The following is a 23,802-nucleotide window of genomic DNA, read 5'->3' as shown; positions in this document are numbered from 1 at the left end:
GCTGGGTATCTTCAGGGCAGCTGGTTTGGGGCCTGGTTTGTGCCATTCCCAAGTGGTGACAGAGTCTAGTGAGTGGAGGAGATCTGGGGCTGCTCCATCCTGTTTCTCACAGGAGGGATGCAGGGGACAGTGGTGGTCAAAAGTTTTGATCTCAGGGTGCAGAGTGAGGATGCCCCACAGGGCTGGATGTCCTGAAGGAGGTGACTGGCAAGAAACCATTTTCCTTCCCTTTTTAAACAATCAATCCTGTGTTTTATTAGAGTAATTAATTACCTAACTGAATGCAAATTGTGAGGGCATTCCCCTAATATGAGCATACTAGGATTACAACATATTTTCTCTTCAATATGGTATTTAGTAAGTATTTCTGCCAGAAAAATAAGCATTATGGAGACTGATATTCCAAGAGGTGCCAGAATAGCATCTTTCTCTAGTTGTTGTTTAGCTCATCTGAGCTTGTGCCCAAGAAGAGAAATTAGGTCTGGAATCTTCTCTGTGGCTGGTAAGGATCACAGAGTGGTCCTTTGCAGTTGTTTCCATATGAGAGTGATTTTTCTGTTCCCTGACTTGCTTTTTCTAAGGAGCAGTCCTCTTCTAGAACATATGGAGTGAGTCTTATTTTCTGTTAAGGAGCTCTGAAGCTCAGGTTGAATCCCTGCCCCATCATGTGAGGAGACTCTATGGCATCCTAAAATAGAGCTGGGAAAAAAAAAACAGGGAAAGAGCAGAATTTTAGGCTGTCTTAAAACTGGTTTAAATCTACAACCCAGCAGGAAAACATGATTGTACTTTGGAACTGCAGAGGTTTAGGGAACTCTGCAGAAGGGTTCTCCTTTTAGATTGGGATAACTGCTGCTGGCTGTCCCTGTCCTGAAGGATTCCTGAGCAGCAGGAAGGTCTCAAGCTGATGAATATGGTTTTCACATTCTGCACTTGACCTTTGAAGTTCAGGTGAGATAAGAGAGGAGGATTTGTGCACTGGCAGAGTCTGCAGAGGGACACAGCTCCAGCAGCAGCAGTTGTGGGGTCAGCCAGGACATCTCCTTTTTAATCTGGGGACTTCTTGTTCGTCCTCTCTAGTGCATCTAATGTGACATTCAGATCACTTAAACCAACTGCAGTGTAGGGAATGGAGTCCCTGAGGTAGATGACTAAATTCAAATGCCAATGTTTTAATAAACTGAGTGGGGCAAATGCATCAATAAATCAGCTTTGTGTTTTATTTTGACTTTTTTTCCTTACCCTGGTATTGGCTACATTTGGGGACTGAAACAAGGCCAGTGTGAGTCAGAATTCTTCTGCCAGCATTCCTGGAAGTGTTTCACCTTGCTCTGTGGGGTTGGAATGTAGGCTACCTGTCATCCCTGCCTACTGGTCCTTGGGAACTATACAGAAGAAGAAATTCCCTTGCCACAGAGATACCTTAGCTGATGTTGGTGCATGTTCTGTCTTTCAGGTTTCTCTGTGACAATCAGAAGGATTTGGATGAGCTGCTGGAGTGCCTGCACCCCCAGGGAGTGAGGGAGAGCCAGCTCAAGGAGCGCCTGGAGAAAAAGTGAGCCTGCTCTTTGGTTTTTCCTGTGTGTGCTTTCCCAAGTCAGAGCATGTCCCAAGCACAGCAATCCCTGCCATTCCTGGGGCAGCATCCTGGGCTGGGCTTGGATCGTGCCTGGGCTGAAAAGAGGAGGACACTGAGGCTGAGAACTTGCTGGTTTTCCTGGGCAGTAACTGCAGGCTCTTGATAAGTGACGCTGTGATCAGTGAGGAGGTTCTCTCAGTCTTTAAATTGCTCTGTGAAACTGGGAACAAAGGCCATGCTGGTTCCCTCAGAGCCAGCACTGCCAAGTGCCTTCAGGTGTCTCTCAAAGAACATTCTGCACTGGTGGAGCTCGTGGCTCCCAGTGGAAATCACTGTCCTGGAGCCTGCCCAGCTCCCTGGGCTCTGCCTGTGCTCCAAGGCTGGGCTTGGTTTTGCAGGTATCAGGACATCACACATTCCATCCATTTGGCTCGGAAGCAGAACTTGGGCCTCAAGTCCTGTGATGGGAACCAGGAGCTGCTGAACTACCTGCGCAGTGACCTGGTCGAGGTGGCGACGCGGCTGCAGAAGGGGGGCCTGGGCTACGTTGATGTGACACCAGAGTACGAAGCCAAAGTGAGTGCACAAAGGACTGAGCAGGACAAGTGTGAGCTGATACTTCCTGTGGGGGTCTTGAGTTCTTTTTGTTTTCCTCAGACAAGAGGAGAGCAGGAAAACCAAGTTTTCTCATTTGTCCTTTCCTTCTAAACTATTATTTCAAGATTATACAGCTGCTGGCTTGAGGGTCCTGTTGGTGTAGGTGGGTCATAATGTTGGAGCTGGGTGTCCTGCACAGCTGTTAGTGTGTCCCACATCCTAATTCTGGTGGGAGACTTCTTTATGAAGCATTAGCAGAATTCTGTAGCTGATTTTTGTCTTCTTTATCAAACCAGTGTGTCTTGCTGAGACAGCAGCAACATGTTCATTCCACAACCAGCTTGTGGTGGATACCTAATGTAGTGTGGTTATCACATGTGTCCATTTGCACATCCAGCTGTTAGGGGATCATATGCTTTTCCTAACAGGTGTACTCACTGGAGAGCCTGAAGGATTTTGGAGAGTGTGTGATTGCACTCCAGGCTGGGGTTGTGAAGAAGTTTCTGCAAGGTTTCATGGCCCCCAAGCAGAAGAGAAGGAAACACCAAGGAGAGGACTACATAGCCAAGGCTGAGGAGGTAGATGAAGACAAGAAAATGGCAGAAGAAGCCAAGGTATTGTTCACCTCAGAGCTCTGTTTTGGTCTTACAGTAGAAATTTTTGAGCAGGGACAGTACATTTCATGAGGTGCTAAATCTTGATCAACTTTCCATCTCAGGTTTGGAGTGCAGTGTGTTTGGTGTTTATGGGGCCAGGTGTTCTCTGTTTATTTTGAGGAGTAAAGGTATAGGGAAAATTAAAATAATACTGAGGAGGGACTGTTAATTTTCTGTGAACAGGAAATAGGTCAAGTTCCTTCTGTACAGTTTCTCTTTAATAAAAGCACATTATGGAACATTTTCACTGAACTTTATAGTTGTATTCAGAGAAGACTGATGGTGCCTTTGATCCACAAAGGGGAGGAAAGACATGTTGAAGTTCCAGTGACTGCAAGGGAGTGAGGTTTAGGTAAATTCCAGTGTTAGACAAGAGGAGATAGAAGTTGTTGGAGTTGTGGAGGCACCTCATGGAGCTGTCTGGGCAAACAAGCTGTGTCCTTGCAAGAGAGAAAAGGGATTTTGTGGGTCTAAATGTATACCCCTCCAAATCAAAGGGGTGGAGGGGAACTGCAGAGGGCCCTGCAGGCAGTTGAGCTGTGCCAGTGTTTCACCCTACCAGGCGACTTGTGCTCAGGGGCAGTTTTTGTGCACTAAGTTGAATGGGACATTAATGCCCCATGACAGGGCTTTCCCCACTGCCCCCTTCAAAGTGCTCTACCCTGACTGAGCACTGACTTTTTTGTTGAGTTTTTGGACTTGTTTGTTGGTTTGGGTTTTTTTCTTTGCCTCAGTTTATCTGCAGTGAGCTTTGTTTTTGCCAAAGCAGAAAACCTTTATAGATGACCTTGAAAGAGCAGCCTGGTTTCTAGATAGTTATCTGATGAAAACCCTGACTGCCAGGCAGACTGTTCTAAAGGCAAATCTGCTGTGTAGGCCAAGAATTATGAAGCCTTTTGAGCCAGAACTGCACTGAGAGCACATAGCAGGTAAAATACAGCATAGCCACACTGGAAAAACACACTCAATGTACTTCCAGACTTCAGGAATGGAATTGCAGCCCTGTGGTATGGTTATGTCTCGTTTTCCCTGTGAGAAACAAGTTAAGGCTTAGCAGGCACCCGTTTGCTGACATAATTGTCTGCACTAAGGGTTCCTGCTGGCTCAGCTACATGGCTGGAGCTCACACTGCTGAGTGGCAAAGGCCTGCAGGGAGACCTGGCTTAGGGCTGCTCCTGAAAATGTCTGGTGCTTCTGTTGGTGCAAACATTCCCATTTCCAGTGGCAGGAGCACACTGGACTGTCCCAGAATAGGCTGGGGAATATGTGACCTCTTTGCCAGTGTGACAGTGCAGCACAACAGCCTGAGCAGAGAGAGGAGCATGTGTGGGTCAAGGGTGGGTTATCACCCCTGTGCCTGCTTTCAGCAGTGTTTGCAAGGGCAGGGTCACTCTTCACCTGCAGACAATCCCTTAGAGCAGCCTCACAGCCTGGCAGTTCCAGTTTCAGCTCTTCCAAGGGATGTCTGTCAGCTCAGGATGCCAGCTGAGAGCTTTTCTAGCTGGAGACTTGTCCATCTTTACCAAAGGAGTTTTTTTCCGTCACTCTGAGGTTGTTGACATGTAACCATGAGGGCTTCTCCTTTAGCATTTTGGGGTTTGTTTTTTGTTTTTTCTCTGCTAGATTGCTCCTCTCCAGTCAGGAGGGGATTTTAGTAACTTCTTCCAGTCTCCCATTTTGCCTAGTTGGCAGCCAGAACTCCCTTGATACCAGTACTGCTCAAATGCCACAGTCTCCTGATGCTTGGGAAGCAAGGCTAGAAATCTGTTAAATTCCACAGACTTGGGGAGAAATATCTGAGCAAAACTTGCCAACAGCTTTTGCAGATTTATCTTGGCCCAGCAGTTACCCAGTGTGTTAACAGCAAAGCCCATGGAACAGTTCCTTGGAAAATCAATTACACAGTATGTGAAGCACCTCAACAATGTTCTGCAAAGGAGTACCACAGGGGCTTTGTAACCTCCACAGTGGGCTGGGCAGTTTTTGTCTCTGATGACTTGGGCTTCAGGATCCACACCAGCAATGGCAGCAAGGATGCTGGCATTTCAGAACAGTTTGTGTGTTTTTCCAAGCATCTAATATATGCTGTGCTTCCTCAAATTCAGTCAGAGGAGAATGTGCAACTCTGCAAAACTCCCGGGTTTTGTTTGGCTCCCAAATTGCTGTCAGCTGCAGAGTTTGGATTTTCCCATCTGACACTTCACTCTTTGTTTTTTCATTCTCCTGGGGTAGAAGAACATTGACTTGAGTCCTATTATGTCCCTGTCATGTCTGGGCCATCACCTCATTGTTGCAGAGCACAGGATTACCACTGGAGTGGGACATGGCTCTGGATCACTTCTGTCCTGCTGCATTTCCGATGCACCACAAGGGTGTTTCCAAACCTCCCGAGCTGGTGAGAGGTTCCCATGGGCCTTGCTGTATGCAGACCCTACAGCTGCCCTGGTGCAAAGCTCAGCTTTGATGCTGTCATCCTCACTCCCAGCTCCTTCTGGGATTTTAAATGTACTGAAGTCATCCTGTCTCAGGGAAGTGGCTGGTTTCATATTTGGGGCTCCAAATGCCTGTCCAGTGTGATTGTAGCTGGTGGCACAGGGTCCCCTCAGCCACCTGAGCAGCTGAAGGAGCAGGAGGACCAAGCCTGTAGCTGATGGCACAGTGTCCCCTCTGCCACCTGAGCAGCTCAGGGACCAGGAGGACCAGGCGGTTGTTGCTGATGTCCAGGTGCCTCTCTGATACCCACTGGAGGGCAGCACAGGCCACTGCAACCCACCTCCCTCCAGTGGAGTTGCCAGCTGTTCCCTAACTTTGATCCCACATTTTACAGTGCTAGATTTCTGCCTTTTCTTTTCTTAGCTTGCTGATTGTTTGGGTTAGACCTTCAGAGCAGGAATTCAGTGGTGTTCTCGTAGCTTGTTTCAGCCTGGCTGTGAAATGCAAAAGGGTGCACTGTTAAGAACAAACTGTCTGATCCAGAGAGACTGGATATGGATAAACCACAACCAGGACTGCTGAAGTGTCAGAGAAGGAAAGAAATATCCCAACATCTTCAGTCTGTGTGTGAGCTGTTGGGTCTGTGTGCAGGTTGCCTCAGCCATGGAGAAGTGGAAGGCAGCGATCCGAGAGGCGCAGACCTTCTCCCGCATGCACGTCCTGCTGGGGATGCTCGACGCCTGCATCAAGTGGGACATGTCGGCAGAGAACGCCCGGTGCAAAGTGTGCCGCAAGAAAGGTAGTGCCTTCCTGCCCCTTGCAACTAATTCCTGCCTGCTGGCACCTCTCTGTGCCCTTGTAGCCTGTGGCTGTGTGTTGAGTTTTGAATGTCAGGGTTTGCAGTCAGCACTGATCTCCCAGAAGTATTTGACCCTGACTGCACTAAACCATTCTTATGAAACCAGCACAGACGGTCTTGCAGAACATTGCAGAGCTGCTGTCCCCTGGATATTTAGGATACTTGGACACAAGTCATCTGCAAATCCTTCTGGGAACACTTGTGCCACTGTCCATTCCCTGCTTTCATTTTTGGAATGGCCTTTGAGTCTCTGAGCCTTGTCAGTTAATCCCTTCTTTTAGAGAAAGACCAAGCAAGGAGAGGTTGGGAAGGTTCTTTTAGAGAAGGACCAAGCAAGGAGAGGTTGGAAAGGTTACTTTGGGAAAAGTGAGGTGGAATTGTGCTGCTCCAGGCCAGAATGGGAACAGAACTGCTTGATGAGCTGGGCTGGTCACCAAACAGGTGACAAGGGCCACTTTGTGTGTGTGCACTGTAAGATGAAGGGTTTTAGTCTTTTGGATGGAGAGGGAATTAGAAGAGGTATCAGCAGTGATGGGGTGCTGGTATTTGTTCTGCCATAACCTCTCCTTTTGGATGGGAGCCTGGAGGAAAAAGCCTGCTGGTACATTCTGCCTCACCATGTGCTTTTTGTCTCGCTTTCTATTTGCTAGAACTAATGAGAAATGAGGGCAGGCAGAGCTTGGGGGAGTGCTGGGCCACTTTTGTTTGCCAAAAGGTTTTGCCATCCACCTCTTCCAAGAAATAAGGGCTGAATTGGTGCGACATCCTCCCTCACTGTGTAATCTCAGGGATATTCCACAGCAGTGCCAAGACTGTCCTGCCTGCTGTCAAGAGGGGATTCTAGGCAGAAATAAGGGAGGGTCTCACCTGAGACTAATATGGTAGTTTCACAGAATTTAAGAACTGGGATGTTAGAGAAAGAGACATGCTGGCAAGCTCTCTGTACTTTCTATTTGTCCCTCTTCAGTAAATGAAAGCTGGTTTGGAACTGTGTCCCTGTTTTCCTGCATCAGTGGGGAGCACAGAGAGACTAGCCCTGCTGCATACTGATTTTGTGTGTAGGCTTGCTACTCTGAGTAGAAAGAAGATACTGTGGATGTTTACTAGACTGAGGTAGAACAAGAACAGCTGCATTTATGGCTTTGACAGCTCTGGGGCATCTTTGCAGAAAACTTCTCTTTCTCCGTGTTTGGCTGGGTGGAACCTCTTTGGCCTTTGCCCCCAATAAAGCCCTTGCAGGGCAAGGGACTTTGCACTGATTCTGTTTGTTTTTGAACACTGCTGCTTTCCACTGCAGTGGTGGGACAGAGAAGGAAGGGGCGTCCCCAAGAAAGGCCACCAGAGGAAGGCTCCCTGCCCTCATAGGAGACTCTGTACTTTCCCTTGCTTAGTTCAGCCCTTCAGCAGCTTCTGCCAGAGGCTGAGCAGACCTGTGGCCCTTGTTACAAGTGAGCTGCTCTCTCCTAGGTGAGGATGACAAGCTGATCCTGTGTGATGAGTGTAACAAGGCCTTCCACCTGTTCTGCCTGCGGCCGGCGCTCTACGAGATCCCGGACGGGGAGTGGCAGTGCCCGGCGTGCCAACCTTCGACCGCCCGGCGCAGCTCCCGGGGCAGGTGAGTGACCCTCCTGCCCTTTGCCACTGCATGGTCCCAGCCCTGCTTCCTCAAGGCCCTAAGCAGCCCAGAGCAGAGCCCCTTTGAAAGGGTTGAAATCACCCACTTAAAATGGCACTGGAATAATGGAAAAGCAATTTTTTCGGGCTGTGAGTTTAGCACACCTGTGTTGTACTGACTTATGACAGCTTCAGGAGTTTTAATAAATAACTTGTGTTTGGCAGTGAAAACATGCACAAAACTCCCACCAACCTCAGCTGCACTAAGGGCTGTTGTTTCCTTTGAGCAGCTGGTTGGGTTGGTTTTTCAAGGAGTTGGTAACACTGCAGCTCTGTGGGTCCCTGGGTTGAGTTACTGGGGTGTTCCTGTAAGTTCGAGCAGGCATTACTCCAGGCTGCAGCTCAGCCTGTTCTCTGCTGCTACAAATCAGGCTACAAAATGCCACTCTGATGGTTTTCTGGACCTGATAAACCTTAACAAGAGGGGAACACATTACAGGGCAACAGAGAACGTGATTTGAAGAGGAATCAAAGTTGTTCTGTGCAGCAGAAATTAACAGTTGCACACTGACAGCAAGGGATTGGATTGTTTTTTTGAATTGCAAGCTGAAAGTTAAGCATTTTACAGTGTCCTGTGCTGATGGTGACTGTGCTGCAGCTCCCTGTGTGTCAGGGAGGTGAGGCCATTGAGTGGTACCTGTTGTAGAAACAGCCAACAGATCCTCCCTGGCAGAGCAACAGCACAACAGAGGTGTGCCAGCCTGTACCCTGCAGGTGGTGTATGGCCTTAAAAGTACTACTTACTCCCTAGAGACCATTAAAGAGTTCTTCAGGCTTGTACAGAAATGGCAGGGCTTAAAGGCAGCTGTTCTGGCCTGAGATCATGTTTACTTTGATGTGGCAGAGTCACCTGCAAGCTGTTCAACTGCTGGACCAGAGCCATCAGGTGGAGGACACCTGTCCCCTTACCTGCTTTCTGCTCTTGTTCTCCAGACTGAGGCAGGAAAAGAATGTCAGCCTGGGAGATCTTTGACCCCCCCTGTGCTGTGGGAGTTTATTCCTTTTGTTGCTCAAGATCCACTTTCTCCAGGGGATTGAGACTCCCACAGCAGCTTTGCCTTGTTCTGGCTGAGCCTGGTGCTTTTTGTGCAGCACAAGCAGTACTGGGGGCCCAGGGCTGCTGATGTCCAGGTTCTAGTGCCACATTTACCTGCCTCATTCTAGGAACTATGCAGAGGATTCTGCTGAAGATGAAGGTGAAGAAGGTGAGGAAGCTTCTGATGAACCTGATGCTGAGGAGGAAGAGGAGGAGGAAGAAGATTATGAAGTTGCTGGACTGAAATGTAAGGCTTTGGCCAGGCAGGGAAATAACAGAAAATACTATGCTTCTGCCTTCAGTATCCAAAGATTCTGTTTGGGACTTGTACTTTTCCTCACACAGAGCAGGTGAAACAGTGGGGAATGTCCCAAGGGAAGGCTGTGGTTACCTGGGGAGCTGGAGTGAACCCTTGGCCCTCTGTGATGGGGTCAGCACTAGCAAAGATTGAAACTGCTGCAAGCTCTCACTTGCTGCCCAGTCACTCCCTGGGAACACTGATGACACTGTTCCAAGGGCTGGGAGGGGTCAGCAGAGGCTGCAGTGGGGGCAGCAGCACCAGCAGTTCCTGGGATTGGTAGTCTCTATGCTTACAGGGATTGTTGGTACACTGGAAGCTGTTACAAATGCTTACAGAGCTCTAACCACAGCCCCCTCTCCTTGCTTTTCTCCTGCCCACCAGCTCTTAGCCCCTTGAGTGCAAGACTTCTAGTGATGGGGCAGGGAGGCATTTTGAAACAGGACTGGCACTTCCTCTGCCCATTCCAGTGCTCCAGGTGTAGTGTGGCCTGGACCACCAGCACCCTTTGGCTGTGTCCAGAGGTCACTCAGGATGCATAACTGGAGCATTCCTGGGCAGCTGGGTGGAATAAAAGGGGGTTTTCTAGACTCGTCAATGGCTGCTTCTCCACTTAAATATCTTTAGTTTGTGTCTCCAGTTTGGTTTTAGGGGAAATAGATTCAGCCTCAATTGAGCAAGTTGCTGCAGTGAAAAGCTCGATCTGGGAAAGGCACACTGCCAGCATTTGCTTTCTGTCAAACTGCCCTTGACTGACATAACATTAACTGCAGGTTGTCTTAACCAGGAGCAGATGGAATCCAGAGACTGGGACCCAGAGGATTATCCCTTGTTCTTTTGAGGGTTTCCATCCAGGCCTAAGTCTTGATTCCCTTGCTTTATTCTGGTTTCAGGGAGGCTCACTGATACCCCGGCTATGCACACTGCTTGTTGTCCTGCGGCGTATCCATGTCCACACTTGGAGTGTGTTCAGCCTGTGTTGCATGGCCAAGGCAGGAGCTGAGCCAAGGTTTCCAAACAATAGCAAAAGAGGGCTACAGTCACTAAAAATAAAGTGCTAAATGCAACCCCTGGCTTTAAAGAGCATTAGCATGGAAAGGTCACCGTGGAAAACTTTTGTTTTAATAGAGAAGTCACATTAATCCTCGTGGCGTTTATCCTGGGAGCTCTAGCCCAGCATGTTGGACTGTCAGACATGTAGCACGTGCCGCACACTTGACACACAGCGCAGTGACAGCGGGCAGACGTCCCGCGGCCCCGGCACACGCCTCGCACGGGGGCCCGGCCCGTGATTTATGGGACGGGGCTGCAGCACAGCCTGCAGCTGAGGGATCCAGCATGCTGCTTACAGCTTGCTCAAGGACTTCAGGACCAGGTGGAAGGGGTTTGACTTGGGAAGACCAGCACATTCTCCTTGTACAGAGGGGTCATGGGAGAAACTTAAGACAAGGGAGTGCGTCAGCACCGCCGGTGTGGAGCTCTGACAGGCAGACTCGCACAGGCAAATGCCTTTCTGTGGGATATAATGCAGCAGCTCCGGTCTTGGGGAATAAAATCCCATTGTTTCCCACTTGCAGCACGTGGAGCAGCTCCCGGCTGTGGTAACTCGACACTCCCCCTGCACACAGTTCCCTTTTCAGGGGGGCTTAGCAGCTGGCTTATCCCACTGTGTGGGCTGCCTGGAAAAGCACCCCTCCCCAAAACCTGGGGAAACTACGGGTTTCTACTCCTGATGCTTTCAGAGGGGATGTTGTAGTTCTGTTTGAGACAACTGTCTGTGCTTGCATTGCTTCCCTGAGCCTCTCTCAAGCCTTGATGTATCAGGGTCTCAGCACTTGGCCCTGCAGGCGGAAGGTTTGCCGTGACCTGTGGTGGATGATCCAGGAAGGAGCTCCCAGGTCTCCCTTGGAGCTTGAGGACCTGCTGTGTGTGAGCACCCTTTAGCAGCAGGCTGTTAGCTAGCTGTGGCCTCTTTGGGCAGGAGGTGATTCCTCATAGATCCCCTTTGGAGAGGGTGTAAAAGCACAGCAGACACAAGTCGGGGTGGTCACAGCAGTTCTTGGGCTCACCGTGGTTGAGGCTTAGCCTGGTGGTGGGGGCAAAGGGCTGGTGGTCTCTGCCCCCAGATGCTCCCACTCCTCTAAGCCTGCTGCTTCTCTATTCCAGTGAGGCCCAGGAAGGCAGCCCGGGGCAAGCAGGGCTCCCTGTACTCCTCGAGGCAGGGGAGGCACCAGAGGAAGAAGCAGGCGCTGCACCCAGCGCGGGCACCGCGGCAGCGCACGGCACCTGTCAACGGCGCAGACATCGACGAGCTGGTAAGAGCCAAATTGCTCCCCGGGGGCTGCTCACTTCATGAGTTACAAACCAAACAGGTGGCACACTTCCTCCCTCCCCTTCCCAGAGAAATACCCCGAATCCTAGTGGAAGCCCGGGCTGGGCTGGGGCCGGTTAACAAAGGAGGCATATCCTTAAGGGCCCGGTGCAAAGGGAGTGCAGATATGTCAGGCATCCCTCCCCAGCCGCTTTCACACATTGTCCCCTTGAGTAGCAGGCAGCCTGCAGCTTGTTAAAGGGTTTTAAATAGTATCCATATGTCTCTGCAGAGAGGTGGGGGGACTGAGGGGGTCCTGGATGGCCAGGGAATGCCAGCAATGCTGGACCCTTGCTCCCCAGCCTTGGCCGTTTTCTGACAGTTGTTGTCCGTATGGTCACTCCCCAACCTCCAGGACATAATTTGGCTGGTTTAGGTTTCACTTGACATTTAAAGAATAAAACCATACGCTCCTGCACAGAGCAGTCTGTGTGTGCTGGGTGGAGGGAGCTGCAGTGTCTGTCCCTGGGGAGGGACACACCACAGGGGATACGTGAGGATACTCCAGCCCCACAGCCACGTCACAACTCCCCTGCAGATCTACCATCTGTCCCCTGGCCAGCACTAGTGCTGGTGTGTCCTGTCACTCTCCTTCCTTATGGTCTGTGGGTTCACTGCTGCTCATGCTGGGTGTAAGGGACTGGCTCATGGGCTGTGTCATAGAACGGAGGGCAACCAAGACAGCAAAGGCAGCATGGGCTGCCACAGCCAGTGCAGAGGGATGTTCCAGTGGGGAAAACCTTTCTGGAACAGCTCTGACAGAATACTGGCTTGGGGAAGAGCATGCTGCTAGAACTTATCATTTGTCCTGGGAGGGGTGCCCTGTGTTGTAGAGCCTTCCTGTCATCTGATGTCCCCTCAGTGGTGACGTTCCATGAGCTGTGCCCTTAGAGCTGAGGGGATGTCCCTGTGCGGGGGGTGATCTGTGGCAGGTCCCTGGGCTGACCTTGTGCTGAGCCTGTGTGGGGACAGCAGCGCTCAGGGCACCAGCTGCTCCCTGGGATTTGAAATGGCACAGTCAGCTCTGCCTTGGCAGAACAGCAGCACAAGTGCTTCTCCCTCTGCCTTAGGTGCTGCCTACCACAGCCTCAAAGAAAGCAGGGAAATGGAATTCACACTCTCCATTTGTTGGCATTTATTTTTTGGCTGCTTGTTGAGACCACGTTGTCTTTGAACTTACCTTGAAACAGCCTCCTGTCCCCGGAGCAAAGCCAGGCTGCTTGTGAGCTGTTTGTACTGAGCTCATGGATGGGACAGACTCCTGTCCTGGAACTCAAACTGCCACTGGATGCCATAACCAGAGAATGGCATGGGTTGGAAGGGACCTTAAAGATCATCTTGTTCCACCCCCTTGCCATGGGCAGGAACACCTTGCACTGTCCTAGGCTGCTCCAAGCCCCATTCAGCCTGGCCTTGGACCCTTCCAGTCATGGGGCAGCTTCTCTGGGCAACCTATGCCAGGACTTCTGCACCCTCACAGGGAAGAAATGTCCTGCCTGTGCTAAGAACCAGGTCCTTTGGCCTCAGAGCTGTTTGCTGAACCCCAAAGCCTGTAATGGTTCCCTCCTTTTACCAGCACCCTTTGTGTGGGCAGGTCCTTCAGACGAAGAGGACGGCGCGTCGCCAGAACCTCGAGCTGCAGAAGTGCGAGGAGATCCTGGGCAAGCTGATCAAGTACCGCTTCAGCTGGCCCTTCAGGTGAGGGCAGGTGGCCTCCTCTTCCTCCTCCACAGGCAGGACTGGCCACAGGTGGTGTGGTGGCGTGGGCTGGCCATGCCACAGTCCTGCCAGATCCACTTGGGAGGCTCGGGATTCCAAAAGCAAGTTACAGCTTGAAGAAGCTGCCCCAAAAGAAACCACGGTGTTCTCAGTCCTGTGCTTGACTGAAGATGTGGGGCCCTTCTGAGGTGGTGGGGTGGGCAGAGGGTGGTGGGTAGGGGGCTGAAGTTGGGAGTGGTGCTCTCTGCAGCCCCCAGGATTTTCGGAGCACTGAGGCACTGTGGCTGAGGGCAGCTCCCTGGGCTCCTGGCCTTCCATGGCTGTGCCATGGGGCTCATGTGTCTGTAGAGCTCATGAGGTGCTGCTTGGGTTTCTTGCAGCCCTGTGGGGGTGCAGGGGAAGGGGTGGGGAGGCCCCACTCCTGTGCAGCCCAGCACTGTGTAGCCAGGGCTGGCCTTTGCCTCCTATCCCCGTGGCCCTTCCTTTGGCAGGGAGCCAGTGACCACGGAGGAAGCTGAAGACTACTTTGAGGTCATCAGCAACCCCATGGACTTCCAGACTATGCAGAGCAAGTGCTCCTGTGGCAACTACCGCTCCGTGCAGGAGTTCCTCTCCGACATGAAGCAGGTGTTCTCCAACGCCGAGCGCTACAACCAGAACGGGAGTCATGTACTGTCCTGCCTGGAGAAGACAGAGCAGTGTTTGATTGACATGGTGCACAAACACCTGCCAGGCCACACGTATGCACGCAGGAAACACAAGAGGCTCTCTCCCAGGGGCCAGGGACTGGAGGAGCAGGAAGGGGACAGTGAGTCAGAGCCCCTTGAACATTCCCGGGGGCGGAAAAGGAAGAAATGAGGGATGGGGAGACTAAAGGGGAGAGCCAGAGCTGGAATAGGCCTTCTGGTGCTGCCAGGGCAGCAGGATGGGTTGTCTGGAGGGAGCTGGGAAGCAGCAGGCACTTCTCTATTAATCCAGCCTTCCCTTTGGCCCATCCTAGTTTAAATTTTTCTGCAATTTCCTCAAGTATTTGGTCATCCCTTGAGTGGGGATGACTTACTGCTTCCTGCAAAATCCACAAAGCTCTTCATGAGTCTGTCCTGCCAGGAGGGGAAGGTGGGAGGGCCTGGCCAAGCCTGGCTGGCAGGGGAGCACCAAGCCTACTCCAGCTCGGGTGCCGGCGGCTTCCTGGGAATGAGCCGCTTCCTCCCCTGCGTGAGCAGCCAGAGCGCGGTGGGACCGTCTGCTGCCGGTGATGTGAGCCCAGCAGGGAGGGATCATGTTGCTCCATGGAAGGACTGGGTGCCATCAGGCCAATGGGCTGCTCAGGCTTGTATGTATATATTTATATGGTGTTAATTCTGAGCCCCGGTGCCGGGGCTTCGTAGGGCGAGCGAGCACTTACGTGTACAGCCCTCTGGCTTTCACCAGCATCCCAACACCACTGCTCCGAGGTGCTCCTGCTTTCCCCTTTCCTTGGGGAGGGATCCCCGGAGGCCTCACTCTGAGGAGGCTCTGAGCTGAGCTCCTCACCTGTGTATACCAGCAGGAGCCTCCCTGCTCACCTGGAGCTGCCTGTGGTCACACAGCCCTTTGGATGCCCCGAGTGCCAGCAGCAAACTGGAGAGTGTGGGTGTCTGCACAGCCTGGAGGGAGCTCCAGGGCCAGGGGAGCAGCAGAAACATGTGCTGTGTAACTTTTTAAATTAATTTTTTAGTTGGAAGTGGCTTGTTTCTAGCTGTGATCTTGTACAAAGAACACCTGTAAGATACCCTTGTCTTGCTTTGGCACATGTACAGTTTATATAAAATTGTGTTTGCTTTATATTTTCCCCCTCTTTAAAACTTGTTTTCCTACCAGTAGCAGGAGTTACACCAGGGGACTTGTTGGGGAGGGGGAGTTCCCAGTCCCTCTCAGCCACGCTCTCACCATGTTTTGAAGCAACACCCTCCCTTGTGCTCCCCCAGTCAGCCCAATCCTGTGCCATGGCCCAGCACTGGCTCCTGCTGCCCCAGATACTGACTTTTCTCATCCCATCTCCATCCTGACAGGTTTGGATCATACAATCAGGGCTTGAACTTTTGATCCCAGAAGTGTTCAATTTGGAGCAAATGGGCCGTGGGGCTGCTCAACTCTGGTTTTGTCACAGAAAAGCAAAAGCAGCTGTTGCAGCTCCAGGGATTTCAGAAGAAAAAGAATCATCTATTACAAATTGCAGCCTAGTTTGGTGAATCTTTTAGGGTTGTTTTTGGTTCTTGGTTTTTTTACAGGTATTTGTTTCAGTTCTGGACTGTCAATGGCTGCAGACAAGGCAGGTTTCCAGCCCCTTCCCTCTCCCCAACCTCACTCCCTGCCCCACAGAATAGCACTGACGTTTGTATCTCGCACGTCCCTTCAGAGGCTGTTTTGTCCTGTTTCCTAGAGAACATTTCCTGCAGGTCCTACATGGTGGAACCTTTGGAACTGTACGTTTTTTAAAAATCAGTGTCATTTGGGGGGAGGGGGTTTCTGCCAAGGGCTGTACTTGTAATAAATTGGAAACTCAAGAATAAACATTATGTACTTGTGTTTGTAAACCTGGCTTGTGCAAGTCTTTTGCAGGTCCTGGTCTTGGTGTTGGGTTGTTCTGGCATGTGTTGCCTCTGCTTTCCCAGAGCCTCCTGGAGGGAAAATGGAGCTGTGGAGCAACAGAAGAGCAAGCTGGGATCAGATCAGCTTCTGACACCATGCTGGTGGGGCCCTATGTGTTGTGCCCCTCCCCAGGGGCAAGGGACAGGGCTGGGCTCTACCTGCCCCCGGATGGGGGAACAGTCCTTGTGGCGGCCACTCCTGTGCATCACTTGTCCCCTGCAGGCTGCCAGTGGGACACTTGTCCTCCTGCTCCATGCAGGGTGGCACCAGCTACACCTGCAGGGGAGTGATGAGGAACTGAGGTGTCTGCTCTTTCACCCCAGCACAGCCTGGCTGCCCCCAAGGCATCTTCCCTCATGTTGGGGTGTTCTGCAACCACAGCCATGCTGGCAGCAAGGACCATTCCTGCTGTGTCCCAGGCCCCATCCTGATCTCCTGCAGCCAAGCAGGGACATGCAGAGCTCCAAGGGAAGAATGACTGAGGTGCTGATGCCCCAGGGCTGGTGACAGCCCAAAGCTGTGACACAAAGGGTTTGGCCAAAACTTTCCCTGTCTGCCACTGCTAGGAGAGGGCTGGATTCATGGGTGACTTTAGGATCCAAGCTGGGAGTGCTGCTGGGCAGGGAAGTCCTGATGGGTTTGAGGTCTTGAAGGCTTGTGGCAATGGACAGGTGCTGTTTGCCCTAGAGAAGCCTCATCCCCTGTCCACAGGAGCTGATCTGGCCTGCTGGCTGTGCAACAGGACCTGGGTGAATGCGAGTGTGATTCCAGCTGGGACATTTCCAGGCCTCAGCCCAGTGATCTCTCACCAGCATCTGCTCTGAGACCTTTTCAGAGACTTGCTTTTTATAGCAGCCCCTCCGTGGCATCAGTGTCCTGTGTGAGGCTATAAATAGCTGTCCCCACACCTGGCAGGGCAGCACGGGGGCTGGGGACACTCCAGGGCTCCTGTCATTGCTGGAGTTCCCACATGGCCTCGGGAAGAGGCCTGAGCTTGGCCCACTGGGCTTCCTCATGGCTTAATTCTTACCATCTGATTAAGTCTGGGTAGTGGGGGGGTTTAGCATATTACCAGAGCACAGCAGTTTTCCTGCTGTTGCTCAGACCAGGGCGGGTCCATGAATGGATGGTGGGTAAACCTCAGGGTGGGCTGGAGGCACAAGGCTCCACTTCATGCTGAGCTGGGCGAGGACCTCGGGGTGTCCTAAGCCTGTTCCCACCTGGTGGCAGCCCCAGCTCAGCCTCTGTAGCCATCCCATCCCACCCTCCACAGCCATCCTGTCCCAGCCTTTGCAGCCATCCCACTGCAGCTTCTGCACCAATCCATCCCATCCCACCCCAGCAGCTGTGCCCAAGTCGGGGGCTGCCCTGCAGGGCCGGGGCAGTGCTGAGCCCCTCCTGCCCCGTGCAGAGGGGCTTCACTCAAGCCGGGGGTTTGGTGCCCCTGGGGTTGCCCTGAGGAGATACAGGGATGAGCTCAGGGTGGGGCAGAGCGAGGGAGGGTGAGCACTCCCCAGCATGGGATTGAAAGTGGCTGTGACAAGGAGCCAGCAGTGTCCCCGGGACAGAGCCCTTCCCTGGGGCAGCCCGGCTTTGGGGCAGGCTCCGTGAGCTGTGTTATCCCGGCCGTGCCCAGCTTTCGGGACTGGCAGCCTCCGGTGGAGCCGGCGGGACGGCCGGGGCCGATAGCGGGGGGCGCCAGCGGCCCCGCTCGTGCCCGATACCAGGGGCCCGTCGGGCAGGGTTATCTGGGCAAAGGCTGCAGAGCAGCCGCTCCTTGGCAAGCGCCGGGACCTCAAGGGCAGCCCGTCCCCAGGGGTGCCGCCAGCCGGGCACCAGCGCCGGGCCGTGTGCCTGGCGTGCGAGCCAAAGGTGCACCGAGTTGGCTCCGGCCTCGGCACCCTTTGGGGACACCCTTGGGGACACCAACCCAGGGGCTGTGCCCCCGACACGGGGCCGTGGCCCTGCGCCCCCTCCCCGGGCAGCCCCCGCCCAGCACCGTGCCCGGCTCCCGGCTGGACTTTGGAGCCTGTCCCGCGGCCAATATTGACTCTCCTGCCCCAGGTCATGGCCCTTTTTTCTGCCCAAACAAACCCTCCGGTGGCAGCTGGGGGAGCTCCAGAGGCTGCAGCCCCCACCAGTGCTGGGGCCAGGCGGGGTCCCTGCCCTGGCACCATCAGCACCACTAGCCCGGGGAAGGGGCTGGGTGCCCACCAGCACAGCCAGGGGTGCCCAAACTACATGTGAGCCCCTCGGTGTCGCTCCCACCGACAGAAGGGTACTGGGGACTCCTCCACACCTCAGCCTCTGGGGAGACAACAGCTTTGCCCAGCACAGCCCAACTTCTCCCGCCATCCTGGCACCCTGTGGGTGATGTGGGGCAGATTAAAGGCACTTTGGCACATCAATCCCGGCATCGTGGCAGCACAAGGCCCTGGGTGAGGGGCCCCAAATGCAGCCCATGCACCTACTCCGGCTCCAGGTTGGTTCATGCCCCTCTCCTCCAGCGCAGCCTGATGGTCTGAGCCCTGAGGGGTTCCCTGGGGCAGGGGACACCACTTTGAGCACTGAAAGGAGGGTCGCTCGTTGGGTTGTTGCTCACTGGGCAGGGAACGGGGGTCGCACAGACCCTCCTAGGGGCCCAGCGCTGCCCAGTCTCCAGGCTGGCTGATTAACAGCTAATTAGATGATGGACAAGTCTGAGCATCACCAGAGCCGCCTGTGTACCCGCTACAGCCCCTGCCTACCACAGGTGTCCCACTGCTCGTGCCCCTGCCCACCGCCCCCTGCCCACCACGGGGCAGAGCCCACCTCTTCCTGCCCCCCCAGCACTGGGAACCCCCAGTACTTCCCTGGGACACCCAGGCAAAACAGCCCCACCAAACCCAGGCAGAGACGAGCTGCCCCCACACTGGGGGGCACCCTGGGGTGTCTTGGGGCAAGGTGGGTAGTTCCCCACCCCGAAGCCCCCCCAGGGCCACCCTGCTGCCCGCCCCGTGCCCCGCCAGCCCCGGCTCCCCCCCGCCAGCCCCGGCAGCACCAGCTGAGGCTTGAATTTCCCTCCGGACAATGGGGAAGGCGAGCTGGGATTGTAACCAGAGCGGAGGATAAATAAAGCTGCCCAGAAGTTTCCATTACCCGCACCTCGGGCTTCTGTGGGGGACATCAAAGCCGAGCCCTCTCTGCCCCAAGGTCCCGTGCCCCCAGCCCATCACCCTGGCCCCCAGCCTGCCCCCTCGCAGCTCCTCAGCCTGGCAGAGAGGCCCCGGCAGCCGATGGCAACGACACAAATCACCTTCAGAGCGCAGAGTGGAAAAGATGATTCCTAAGTGTGACAGCACAGGAAAACCCTCCTCCTCCTCCTCACCGGGAGGCAGAACTGGCCCCAGGGAAGCCACCGGGGGAGCTGGATGGAGGGACCCCCAGGTACAACAATCCTGCCAGAGCCAGTGGCACCCCAGCATGGCCTGGCATGACTTGGCCTGGCACGAGAGCCCCACCGAGCTGGGGGTGTCCCGTGGGGCAGCTCTTGACCCTCTCAAATCCCTGCAAACAGCACCAGGCTCGGTTCAAATAACACATCCAGGGTTTATTGTTTTTTCCATTCCTCGCAGCTAATGATTAAAAAAAAATCTAAAATAAATTACAGAATTAAATAAACACGGATGGATTATTCCTCTCCCTGCCCCGTCCCCGCCGCCCCCCAAAGAAAGCGTTAGAAGAGTCACTGGATTTGGCAACAGCAACAACAACAAAACAACCTCTAGGAAAAAGCAGCTACTTGTCAGTGAGTGGTGCCAGAGGGTCCCGTGGTCTCGCCCCCCCCAACCCGGCGTGTGCCCCCCTGCCCTCGCCCCTTACCCGTGAGGCTGCTTCCCCCGGCGTGGGGAGGGGGGTAGGGCAGCCCCCCCTCTCTAGACGTGCGTCGGGTTGTCCAGGTACGGGTCCGTCTTGGTCATGTGCAGCATGACCGTGGGGGCTTTGTAGTGGCAGTGCCCCCCGCCGCAGCTGACCCCGCTGCAGGGCTTGCCCCGCGTCCTCACGCCCAGCCGCCTGTTGCACAGGCTCTGCCAGGTCTGCAGCGTTTTGGAGCTCCACACCCACACCCCGCTGGTGATGCCCACCACCAGCGACATGAAAATCTTTAGCATGAACACGGCCACGGTGGGCACCGAGGCCTCGAGGGAGCAGTTGGCGGCGCGGCGGCCGGGCAGGCGGAGGCAGCCGCGCTCCAGCGCCCGCAGCGTCCAGTAATCCATGTTCAGCCGCTCGTAGAAGTAGCAGACGATGACGCAGGTGGCAGGGACGGTGTAGAGGATGGAGAAGACCCCGATCTTCACCATCAGCTTCTCCAGTTTCTCCGTGTTGGTGCCGCCCGTCTTCATGATCTTCCGGATGTGGAAGAGGGCGACGAAGCCGGTGAGGATGAAGGAGGTGCCGATGACCAGGTAGCAGGAGAGAGGGATGAGGACGAAGCCGGTCAGGGCACTGACGTCCATGCTCCCCACGTAGCACAGCCCCGTGAGCTCGTCCCCCGCCACCTTCCGCATGGTGAGGATGACGATGGTCTTCATGGCCGGGATGCCCCAGGCAGCCATGTGGAAGTAGCTGCTGTGGGCCTCAATGGCCTCGTGTCCCCACTTCTTGCCAGCAGCCAGGAACCAGGTGAGGGTGAGGATGACCCACCAGAGCGAGCTGGCCATGCCAAAGTAGTAGAGGATGAGGAAGACGATGGTGCAGCCCGTGCTCTCCAGCCCCTCCTGGATGATGTAGAGCTCACCGTTCTCCCGGTCACAGGCGATGTTCTCAGCCCCTGCCAGGGAGCGGATGATGAAGGCCACGGAGTAGACATTGTAGCACATGGAGAGGAAGATGATGGGCCTCTCGGGGTACTGGAAGCGATGGGGGTCGAGCAGGAAGGTGAAGACGGTGAAGGCAGTGGAGACAAAGCAGAGCGTGGACCAGACAGCCATCCAGATGAAGGCAAAGTCCTTGTCCTCCCGAGACCAGTACACGTCCACCCCGGGGGAGCACCTGGGCGCGCACGAGAGGCTCTTCTCCACGTACTGGAACTTCTCGGGGTTGTCGCAGGCGCCCAGCCCGTTGGGTCCCCGTCCCTCAGCGGCGGTGCCCGGCGGCCACGGCCGGGGCGCCACGGGCAGCATGCCCTGCCCCTTGTGAGGCTCGGCGGCCGAGGCGTTCTCGGGGGCCTCCATGCAGAGCGCATTGGGGTCGTTCTTGGTGGGCAGCCTGCTGCAGTCGAGCGACTCGGGCCAGCCGAAATTGAACTGCTCCATGATGGGCACGCACTTGTGGCGGGCCTGCTCGCACATGGGGCGGCAGGCGGGGATGCTGGCGCTCACCTGGTCGGTGCACATGGGCGCGTACAGGGAGCAGAGGAAGAAGCGCAGGTGGACGTGGCAGCCGTACTCCACCAGCGGCGCGAACTCGTGCAGCTTCAGGGCGGCCTCGCGCTGGCTCTCGTGCCCCAGCAGGTTGGGCATGCGGGTCAGGTTGTACCCGATCCCGCGGCACATCGGGATGTCCACGGGCTGGCACCGCGCCGCGCGCCCCCGCGGGCCCTCCAGCCCCGCCAGCTCCAAGCCGCGACCCCCCACCCCGAAATGCCACAGCACCCACAGGGCCACCCGCAGCCGCGCCGCCGCCATCGCCCGCCCGCCCGCACCGGCCCCGCGGCTGCTACAGCTCCGCCATCGCCCGGCCACGCCGTCCCCGCCACCTCGGGGCCGATCGCTGCGGTGCTGGAGGCGCCGCGCCGGGGCAGCCCCCGGCCCCGGCCCCGGCCCCGGCCCCGGCCCGCGCCATGCGGCGGCGGCCCCGCCGAGCGCCCCGCGCCGCCCCGCGCCCGCCGACACCGGCAGCGCCCGCCGAGCGCTCCCGCCCCGCCCCGCCCCGCCGGGCGGGTCCGGGGGCCGGGCGGGACGGGGAGGGACCCGCGGGGGGCGGGACCGGCACCGCGGGCACCCCCGGCAGTGCGGGGCGAGCGGGGGCGCGCACACGCGTGTGCACATGTACACACACACACACACACACACACACACACACACACACACATATACATGAACTTATGTACACACACATACATGTGCTTATGTACACACACGTACACACATGTACACGTACTCCTGTACACACACATACGTGTATTCACGTACACACACATACATGTACTCTTGTACACACACGCGTACACATGTACACACATACACATACATGTACATGTACACATATATATGTACTCATGTACACACGTATATATGTACACATATATATCTACACACATGAATATACATGCACAAACACATACATGTAGGTGTGTACCCACATATACACATGTACACAAGTATATACATGTACACGTGTACACACATGGATGTAGTAACACACACATGCACAAACACATACCTAGATGCACTTCCATATTGCACACACGAACACACACATACCATACAGTGAATGTGCATATGCACACACAGGTACACACATGTGTACATACATGTACACACATGTACATACACATGTGCACACGTGTTTACATACATGTACACACATGCACATACACATGTGCACACATGTGTACATACATGTACACACATGTGCACATACATGTACACACATGTGCACACATGTGTACATACATGTACACACATGCACATACACATATGCGCACATGTGTACATACATGTACACACATGTACATACACATGTACACACATGTGTACATACATGTACACACATGTGCACACGCATGTGCACACATGTGTACATACATGTACACGCATGTACATACACATGTGTACACATGTGTACATACATGTACACGCATGTACATACACATGTGTACATACATGTACACACATGTACATTCACATGTGCACACACGTGTACATACACATGTGCACGCATGTGCACACATATGTACACACATGCACACTCACATGTACACACATGTACACTCACATGCACACATATGTATACACACGTGTATACACACGTGTATACTCACATGTACACACACGTACATACACACCAACACACGCATGCACACACTGATGTGCACATGCCCATGTGCACACAGACACTCACACACACACACACACACACACACACACGCATGCACAGGGCAGTGAACAGCAATGTCACTGCAAGGCCAGGGCAGTGCCACAGGTCAGCGTGGCCGAGCTGGGGCTGTCAGCTCAAAAAACCTGCTGTTCCACCCACACGGTGACACATCCCATGCCAAGGCACGGGGAGGTGGAGGTGTTAGAAACACTCTGGGGGTAGCAGCATCCCTGAGGACAGGCTGTGCTGCCCAGGCCACCAGCACAAGGAGCCACCAGCAGCTCCTCACTCCAGGGAGTTGCCAATCCCAGTCTGGCCCTGCTTGCTCTGTGCCATTCCCAGCACCAGTTTGGGAGCAGCTCGTCTGTCCCAGGGCCAATTCCAGCAGGGTCCCCAGGGTGTCCTGAGGAACACGCAGCACCCGGTGCCTGGCTGGCGCCTGGGGGGCCGGGCATCCCGCCATTCCCAGGCATTCCCACAGCCCTGAGATTTCTTTAGTAACAACATAACAACCTGTCAGCGCGGCCCCTAATCACTGACACCCGTACAGGATCCAAACATCCCGGTCTGCAGCCATAGGGAAATTCCTTGGGAGCTGCTTATCGGCAATGTAACAGGGAGGGAGATAAGGAGTCGCCCTGGAATTTCCCTCTAGCCTGGGGTGTCTGTACACCCAGCTCTGGGAACCTCGGAAAAGGGGCTGGGGGGATATTTGGGGTTATTTGGGGTGCTGGGAGGGCTTTGTCATCTTGGCCACCACCTCTGGGGGATCCCAAAAATCACTGTCCCCTGTGTCTGGTGACATAGAGCAGCTTCAGGGGCTTGGGTTAAGGCCATGTGCACTAAGAAATGGCTGGTTTGGGGTA

The 23,802-nt window shown here is 54.6% G+C and overlaps 2 protein-coding genes across 2 annotated transcripts in view; one reads left to right on the top strand and one right to left on the bottom strand.

Moving 5' to 3' along the window:
- BAZ1B (bromodomain adjacent to zinc finger domain 1B) overlaps positions 1-15,798 on the top strand; it is a 35,541-nt gene extending 19,743 nt beyond the window's left edge. Inside the window, exons 11-19 of the mRNA XM_071574877.1 lie at positions 1,457-1,555; positions 1,978-2,155; positions 2,605-2,790; positions 5,917-6,064; positions 7,592-7,739; positions 8,963-9,081; positions 11,299-11,447; positions 13,098-13,201; positions 13,714-15,798. Of these exons, the coding sequence (XP_071430978.1) occupies positions 1,457-1,555; positions 1,978-2,155; positions 2,605-2,790; positions 5,917-6,064; positions 7,592-7,739; positions 8,963-9,081; positions 11,299-11,447; positions 13,098-13,201; positions 13,714-14,080 (1,498 nt within the window). The 3' untranslated portion in view covers positions 14,081-15,798. The remainder of the gene's footprint in view (positions 1-1,456; positions 1,556-1,977; positions 2,156-2,604; positions 2,791-5,916; positions 6,065-7,591; positions 7,740-8,962; positions 9,082-11,298; positions 11,448-13,097; positions 13,202-13,713) is intronic.
- A 3,623-nt stretch (positions 15,799-19,421) lies between these two features.
- FZD9 (frizzled class receptor 9) lies at positions 19,422-21,746 on the bottom strand. Its single transcript, XM_071574818.1, has one exon. The coding sequence runs from the start codon at positions 21,520-21,522 to the stop codon at positions 19,768-19,770; it is 1,755 nt and encodes a 584-aa protein (XP_071430919.1). The 5' UTR covers positions 21,523-21,746; the 3' UTR covers positions 19,422-19,767.
- Between the last annotated feature and the right edge of the window lie 2,056 nt (positions 21,747-23,802).

The sequence above is a fragment of the Pithys albifrons genome, chromosome 21, assembly GCF_047495875.1.
Source record: "Pithys albifrons albifrons isolate INPA30051 chromosome 21, PitAlb_v1, whole genome shotgun sequence".
Lineage (NCBI taxonomy): Eukaryota > Metazoa > Chordata > Aves > Passeriformes > Thamnophilidae > Pithys > Pithys albifrons.
The sequence above is the reverse complement of the archived record's forward strand: the minus strand, read 5'-3'. Positions and strand labels throughout refer to the sequence as shown.

Bases quoted from the DNA above. Each gene is read 5' to 3' on its own strand.
- FZD9 (XM_071574818.1), bottom strand. From the start codon at position 21,522: ATGGCGGCGGCGCGGCTGCGGGTGGCCCTGTGGGTGCTGTGGCATTTC.